Source organism: Branchiostoma belcheri, unplaced genomic scaffold (genome assembly GCF_001625305.1).
Source record: "Branchiostoma belcheri isolate BF01 breed outbred unplaced genomic scaffold, Haploidv18h27 scaffold1, whole genome shotgun sequence".
NCBI classification, from domain to species: domain Eukaryota; kingdom Metazoa; phylum Chordata; class Leptocardii; order Amphioxiformes; family Branchiostomatidae; genus Branchiostoma; species Branchiostoma belcheri.
The window spans coordinates 10,729,538-10,738,138 of NW_017802379.1; the positions used below are offsets into that span (position 1 = coordinate 10,729,538).

The 8,601-nt window shown below is 39.7% G+C and overlaps 1 protein-coding gene across 1 annotated transcript; it reads right to left on the reverse strand.

Moving 5' to 3' along the window:
- Positions 1-6,612: 6,612 nt before the first annotated feature.
- LOC109474046 (NXPE family member 3-like) lies at positions 6,613-8,493 on the reverse strand. The gene is made up of 3 exons (XM_019774294.1): positions 8,486-8,493; positions 8,160-8,221; positions 6,613-7,373 (listed from the first exon to the last, which is right to left on the reverse strand). Exons 1-3 carry the CDS (start codon positions 8,491-8,493, stop codon positions 6,613-6,615), a joined length of 831 nt encoding a protein of 276 aa, XP_019629853.1.
- Positions 8,494-8,601: the final 108 nt, after the last annotated feature.

An 8,601-nucleotide genomic window follows, 5' to 3' on the forward strand; every position in this document is an offset into this window, starting at 1 on the left:
GAATGAATGAATGAATGAATGAATGAATGAATGAATGAATGAATGAATGAATGAATGAATGAATGAATGAATGAATGAATGAATGAATGAATAAATGAATGAATGAATGAATGAATGAATGAATGAAAGACCTTTATTGTACGTTTGTGCTCTAACAAGCTAAGTACAGGTCATGTATAGACAAGGAAAATGATAAAGTAATGATACTTAAACAATATATACTAATGTGATCTACTATTTACATTGTTCGACTTTTTCTTGCTTCTTGACGCAGTTATAGATGTTCGAGCAAATAGAACTAGTGATACATGGTTTATATACAACCACTTGTGTTAACAAGAGTCGACGTTTTGATGACCATCTGGGCAATTAGAGTCACAAGACGTGAGGGGGGAATGGTGTAACCGCAGACCGATAGGAAGATCGCCAAGACTTTGGAGACACAAACAGAAATTTAGGTCAAAGGTAGCACAAAAAAGCAGAAAATATTGTAAAATATCGCTTAGATTTCTGTTTTATCATAGGCTACTTTCTTGTGGAATCCAGCCCAATTGTCCACAATTAGTGAATGAAAGACCTTTATTGCACATTTTTGCTCAATTGCGAACTAAGTACAGGTCACGACAAATAGCGATGGTAGACTAAAATATATCTATAGTTAAACTACATTTATACAGGTTCTGCTTCTTCTCGCTTCTTAAGACAGTTGTAAATGTAAGAGCAGATGGAGTTTATAGTACGAGGATTATCGAGTTTCATGAGGAATGTGAATTTTTGTTTTCTAAAATTCTAAACCTAGGAAAATAATCTTGTATACAATTGAATTCTCTTTCTCTCATTATTACATTTTAAGAGGTCTTCAGTCCTAAATTTCTTGTTTCTATCTTTTATATAGGTGAAAGAACTTTTGACTCCTTTACAAAAAGGACGGAAGGATGGTCGGTGGAAACTTGTGACCGAAAGAATAAACATGAGAGCAATCGTGGATGGACATCCAACTTTCAAATATGAGAGCGAGCGGGGAATGTATCTAAAAAGGCTCAAAGCCGCCAAAAAGTCTAAACAAGTGAAAAAGAAACAGAAAAGGAAGAAAAGGAAAACACACTAACACGAACAACAAAGAAAAGAACGGATAAGGAATGCGCAATAAGGCTAGAGGATATATCCTCTCACTGGAAGGCTAGATGATATATCCTCTCACTGGAAGGCTAGATGATACAGGTATATCCTCTCACCGGAAAGCAAGATGATATATCCTCTCACTGGAAAACTAGAGGATATATCCTCTCACTGGCAGGCTAAAGGATATATCCTCTCACTGGAAGGCCAGAGGATATATCCTCTCACTGGAAGGCTAGAGGATATATCCTCTCACTGGAAGGCAAAGGATATGTCCTCTCACTGGAAGGCTAGAGGATATATCCTCTCACTGGAAAGCTAGAGGATATATCCTCTCACTGGAAGGCTAGATGATACAGGTATATCCTCTCACCGGAAAGCAAGATGATATATCCTCTCACTGGAAGGCTAGAGGATATATCGATATCCTCTCACTGGAAGGCAAGAGGATATATCCTCTCACTGGAAGGCAAGAGGATATATCGATATCCTCTCACTGGAAGGCTACAGGATATATCCTCTCACTGGAAGGCTAGAAGATATATCCTCTCACTGGAAGGCTAGAGGATATATCCTCTCCCTGGAAGGCTAGAGGATATAACCTCTCACTGGAAGGCTAGAGGATATATCCTCTCACTGGAAGGCTACAGGATATATCCTCTCTCTGGAAGGCTAGAGGATATATCCTCTCACTGGAAGGCCAGAGGATATATCCTCTCACTGGAAGGCTACAGGATATATCCTCTCACTGGAAGGCTAGAGGATATATCCTCTCACTGGAAGGCAAGAGGATATATCCTTTCACTGGAAGGCAAGAGGATATATCCTCTCACTGGAAGGCAAGAGGATATATCCTCTCACTGGAAGGCAAGACGATATATCCTCTCACTGGAAGGCAAGAGGATATATCCTCTCACTGGAAGGCAAGAGGATATATCCTCTCACTGGAAGGCAAGAGGATATATCCCCTCACTGGAAGGCTAGAGAATATATCCTCTCACTGGAAGGCAAGATGATATATCCTCTTACTGGATGGCTAAAGGATATATCCTCTCACTGGAAGGCAAGACGATATATCCTCTCACTGGAAGGCAAGAGGATATATCCTCTTACTGGAAGGCTAGAGGATATATCCTCTCACTGGAAGGAAAGAGGATATATCCTCTTACTGAAAGGCGGTACTCACCACGCACGGATGCCCTACGTTTGCCCACGTTTTTGCACGTAGACATCACGCAGAAGCACGCACGGCGAGTTGTGACCGTCGCTTTACCCAAGTAGTTGTGCAGACGTGCTATACTTCACTTCGTAAAGAAATGGCATTTAGGACCCCTAGTAACTTTTTTTTAATAAAGGGGACATCTTTTCTAGGACTTCGCAAGTAGGCAGTGTCATAGTTTTTTTTTCAATCTGTGGATATGTTTATTTCTTTCATATGAATTATCCATTAAAGTAATAATATGTTAGTTATGCTAATTAGGAGCTAATTTTAATGCATTATTTTAATCAGATACAGCTATGTCTAATGATATAACCTTTAACATGTTACTTATGGTACCAAAAGGAGATAAACATGCGTTGAAAAATATGAATTGTACGCATGAAATCCTAACTAAATTTAGTAACAAATACTATTACTATACTGTAATACTACATTACCATACTATACTTTACTATACTATACTATACTATACTATACTATATTACTATACTATATCAATATATTATAATAATAATTATGATAATGGCGGTTGGATACTAGAGACTATGTAAAGGAGAGCATTGTGAGAAGCACAAGATAAGCGTAGTATTTTATTATATGTAACTTTTTTTATTTAAAATTTCGGATCACTGAACAAGTCTCATTATCCATTTAATTTTGTGATTTCCGTGTATTTAAACATTTCATGGTCGTTTTAAGTCCATTTTCATTGTATTGTAGGGTGTTTGTTAGAAAAAAATTGCATTTTCAAGTTGCCGTTACATAGATATCACAAATCACACATATACACCCACTATAGAGATAGAAAGGGGCCACTATAGAAAACTACACGTGCACGATAGACTATATGCAAATATTGCCAAACGAATGCAGTGGAAAATGAAATACATTTTGTTAGTCAGTGTCTTCACTATGAGACCGAAAGAAACAGATTATTATAAACAATTGCCATTATTTCTACATTTTTTCTTCATTTAGAAGATAATCAAAAGACTGCGTTTCTACCAAGATCACAAAACCCACTCATTATACAGAATGTGGGTCAATTCATTATCCACTGCCTTCGAAAAAGAAGTCAAACATAATCGCAAGCCTAATAGTAGACTTTTTCAGATAGTAGTTGTGTGTTTCCTATTTTTTGTATTGTACAATTTTTGACTCTGTAAAAGCAATTAAGCTTTGAGCATGATTTTGCAAATCAAGATTGATCGAATAAATATCTTTGATGGACACCATGTTTTGTCGTTGCTGTGTCCATTGACAAAAAAATATGGTATGGTTTATATTCTATCAGACAACCTCTTTAAAACTTTGTTCTACACGTACACCTTACGAGAATATTCAAATAATTTCGTGGAGAGAGTCTAACTATTCTTTAATTTCTTAAATTCATACCAAGGCAGTTATAGTATCTGTATCTGTATCTGTATAGCCGGTATAACCGCCTTTCGGCGTAACACACCAGCTTCGCAGGCACGCGGCGCGGCGGCAGCTGGCTATATTACACCGATCGACTTGTTACACCTAACCCTTGAACTTCTAGCTCTAGACATTGTTTAAAGCTATCTATTGACAGTGCCCCTACTGTACTTGGTGACAGTGAGTTCCACTCTGCGATAGTGAAGTAAACAAGTAGTTTTCATAAATATATATGGTTACGAATCCATATAGGTTACGAGTTGCCTACCATGACGGTCTGAACATAGCCTCTACCAGGCATCGGGAGGCGGCTAGAAAGAGTAGAATCGGCCAAATAGAGAAAAAAACATGCCAGGAGAGTTTTTCTGCTGGGATAGAATATTTGGGTGCGGCAAAATATTCTCTCCCAGCAGACAAACTCCCCTGGCATGTTATCTCTCTATTTGGCCGATTTCTACTCTTTCTAGCCGCCTCCCGAAGCCTGGTAGAGGCTAGGCTAGTCTAAACATATTTTTGTCTCAGCCGAGAAGTACTAGTTTTGTGCAGATTCCTGTTGATACTTTTGATGCCAACCAATCAAACCGTTGCTCTGTTCGGAGGCTAGCCTGGTATCCAGTCTGATCGTGATTGGGGGTATTGGGGTGTTTAGGCAGATTGTGTCTTCGGGGCCTCTAAGACCTTCCCCCGCCCAGTGCAACAGACCGTCCCGGTAGGAGTGTTACGCTAATTAGAGACAGTATGCTCGGGGATTTGGTTTCGTGGAGGGCTAATTAATCTCTCGTGAAATACACACCGGGACGCTTATGTGAGGCGGGCGGGCCAGAGCTCTTGCGGCCCCGACCACGAATCAGACTGGATACCAGGCTATTCGGAGGCCTTTTGAAACCCATGATATGCAATGGTATAGACAACAAGCTCCTAGCTCTTCCTATAGCTGCTTACCCCTCCCTACCTCTACTGAGAGTTGGGATAACGAAATCTGCAGTTCCAACAGCCACCCTACTTCCCAAATGAGTGAGCTACCTGATGCCATTGTGCAGTGCTTTGCCGAGTGGTGGTTAAATGTAGGATGGAGGGGGGGGGTGCACTGTATATGGAACAGCAAAGTCTTAACACAAAACACTTGATCTCAGCACATGAACTGGTGATGACCTTGGAGTTGACCTCTGACCCAGCCATACCTGTTGCTAAGCAATTGGAACCATGGTTACAGGATGAAGGTTGGCAGAGATTTGTACACTGAGAGGTCACTGACTTAGTGGGGTCAGAGTTCAGCCGGTAGTACATTATAGTTATACTTAGAGATTTGTAGTGACTTAAATGTATGATTTTCTTCTTATTTCTGTTCTTACAGTATCTAGTATTTTATCTTGTGCCGTTTATAAGTTATTTTTACTTTGTAGCTAATAGCAACTGCTCTAGTTGACAGGGAGTATTTCTGTCTTGCTACCTTCTGCATTGTGTATTTCTGGAAGTCGACATTAAATACAAATCAGGAGTCCTGGACTAAAAATCAATGACCATATTCACATTTTTTTATCCAGCATACAATAAACAAAATAAGGGTACAGGGCAAAGTGACGACGGGCTCAAGTTAGGTAACTTATGTTAGCGCCGCCACCTATACGAATAAAACTAATATTACTAAACAATGCAAAACACTAACCAAGAATTTATTTATTTATTTATTGCTCTTAAAAACAGTTGGGTGGTACCTTCAGTCTCTGAAAGACTGATTTCCAAGGTAGCCCAACAGAACATACACAATGGACAACATGGAATACAATAAAATTAAACAAAATAAAAACAGATTAATCAAATGATCAATCGTAGCAAATGACAATAAATGATATAAACAGAGGGTACACGTAATCAATCATACAAACACAACGGAACAACCAAAACAAATAGTCAAAATCGTTAGGCAAAGTCGTATTGTCAAATAATGACAGTCGGTTGTCCGTGAGGTCAGGGTCAGAGGTCATATGTTCTTAGCGCTACTTTAAAGGCATTTATTGTTGATGCCTGTTTAGTTACCGTGTTAAGCGAGTTATATATATAGGCTGAAGCTGCTCTGTACTTAAATGTTCTCTGTCCAGTTCTGTTTGTGTATTTGGGTTTACGCAGTAGATTTGCTTGTCTTGTGTTGTACTGATGTGTTTGGTGGTTGTAGCTGAAACAGTGTAGCAGGTAATCAGGTGCAAGTCCATGTAGACACTTGTAGACCATTGTACAGGTATGGTGGGTCCTCCTTTCCTCTAGTGGTCTCCAACCCAGTGTCTGGTGTAGTTCGCTTACACTCGAGCGTAGTTCCATTTTTAGGATTATCCTGGCAGCCCTGTTCTGGAGGAGTTGAAGTTGCTGTTTGGAGGTAGCATTGCAACTATCCCAAACCACATCACAATATTCAAAAATGGGTAGAACTAGAGTTTTATACAACAGACATGCAATATCAGTGGTTAAGTACGGCCTTAAACGTCTCAGCAGGCCGAGACGTTGGGCCACTTTGTTACAGGTAGTCTGAATGTGGTCATTGTAACTTAGGTTTGAGTCTAGTACTACACCAAGATATTTGTAGTAGTCAACCTTTTCCAGCTCATTGCCCCCAATACTAATAACTAGTTCAGGGGCTGAACCAAGAATACATGAAAAAAAGAACAAAGAGTCGAATTGTCTTGATGAAGCGAGAGTCCACATTCCTTACCCAAAAGATGAAAAGGGCACAAATAGAAATAGTGTTAGTATTGAAGTAATATATGTTCCAAGAATTTTGTTTTGAGTTACCGTGCAGAGAACAGTGCACTGTGGATATAGAAAGTACTTCAGATAGACACTCTGGTTTCAGTCTGGGTTCACAGGGGACAAATAAAAGAACAGAGAAACTCTAGTTCTTGTAGGACGATTTCCTTGACAGGGTGAATATTATCCCCGTGCCAGTGCTGTGCATTTGTCATTTCCCAGGCATCTACGAGCACAACGTCCATCCCGCGGAAAGTTTCTCTCATCATTAAGTCCAGCTTGTGCGCCAGCCAATCCCCGCTGATCAGCTCATTGCCCATGCGTGTGTTTGCCGACTTGATGACCACGAGTGTTTCAGGACTCCTGCGGAGTAACCGTTCTACTGCAGCACGGACGGCTTCTATCCTTTTCTTGTAAACGTGCACAGGAAACGAAGTGAAGTGGGCCCATAAGGTAATACCGACCACATCATTCGCTCCTCCTTTAATGTCATCAATGGCGTTAGCGGCGTACTTCAACAGAGTCGTCCGAGTAAAACCAGCACGAAGAGGCGGTCCATGGATACGAAAGTTAACCGTTATGTTATCTACACGATCTTTGGCAAGCAGTGGTCCAGTGTTGTGTACGGCCTCCGGAATATGCGTTTCAGTCATTTTCAAGATGCTGACCAAATGTTCCCACCATTGCCGTATAGTAGAGTCTCCTATAAAGTACAAAGTTTTGCCCTTTAGACATTTCCGCCAGTCGGCTTGGCTGGAGAAATGTCTGTTGTTACAGACGAGAGAGTTCCATCTGTCCCCCCGATAGAACCCAGATATCTCTGGAGTGAACAGTCCCCGGACACACCGTCTGCGATTGGCTAAAGGATCTGACCCTGCGGTAAAAATCAGAGGAGAACGATATAAAATACATTATCAATTTTTATGACAATTTGTCCTTTTTATAAAATTGTGAATTCATACACTGCATCAACTTGACCGTTTTATATTCTAACACAATTCAGGCTACATGGTTGCCTTGTCCCAATTCATTTTGGTGGCAACGTGCATTTAGGATTCAGTTGGTTGGGATAAACATGCGACGACAAGTGAAGAGAACATCAACAGCAGGAAAATCTTGTGCTTCTGCATGTTTTTGCTTCTCGCAAAGATTACAAAGACCCGTGTGCAACGTAGCCCAAAATACCAGTCAGTTTGCATCAAGATATTAAAAGAGTTAGCGAAAGCTAGCAAAGTTGTGATTCAGGCCAGGTGTATATATGTACTCACGAGCTGTTAGTCAATCAGATACATTCTGTTGTTGGAATGAAAGTTGCCAGCCAATCACATTGCCTCTTGCGCGTAGACAGTAATATGATTGGCTGATAGCTTTTGTTTCAACAACATGAGGGGAAGTACTGGTATCTCATTGGTTAACAACTGGCCAGCAGTGTTGCAGCTAGAAACATGCGTGTTAGGTATGGTCGACGGGTTCTTTTGTTTTCAAGTGCTGAGAGAGGTGACTTGTTTTTAGAAGAGAGCTGTTTTGTGCATAACTAAATTAAATGTACTTTCTTCATACAATGCTGAATGATTCAACAAATTCAATCACCACTTGTTTCAGCTTTCTGGTATGCTGTACATATGTATCATTAATAATAAATGAAGGAAATGCTACTTACCTTTTTTAATCGTAATTTTAGGTGGAGATCCAGAAATAGACGTCTTCACTGCATTGTTGTCTCTATAATAAACAATAAAACGTAAGGAAAATGCCGGTCATCAAAGCTTACATTATCAGTTACGATTAGAAAAAAAAATTACATTATCAGTTTGCATTGTCATAAATGGTTTACATTATCAGTTTACATTATCATAGAGTTCACATTGTCATATGCGTTATCAGAAGGGTTTACATTTATCAATTTCCATTATCAAGGCTTTGCGTTATCAGTTTGCATTATCATAGAGTCCATATTTTCAGTTTGCGTTATCACAAAGTGCTTACATTATCATTTTGCATTATCATAAAGAGTTTACATATAGTCAATTATGACCACGTGCAAAGAGCCAAGCATATCTCGTCACCCCTTATCTTCACTATAAATGTAATGTTATTACCTC

Excerpts from the sequence above, each read along its gene's own strand:
- LOC109474046 (XM_019774294.1), bottom strand. Across the intron at positions 7,374-8,159 it reads TAAAATTACGATTAAAAAAG|GGTCAGATCCTTTAGCCAAT; the intron begins GTAAGTAGCATT and ends TTTTTACCGCAG.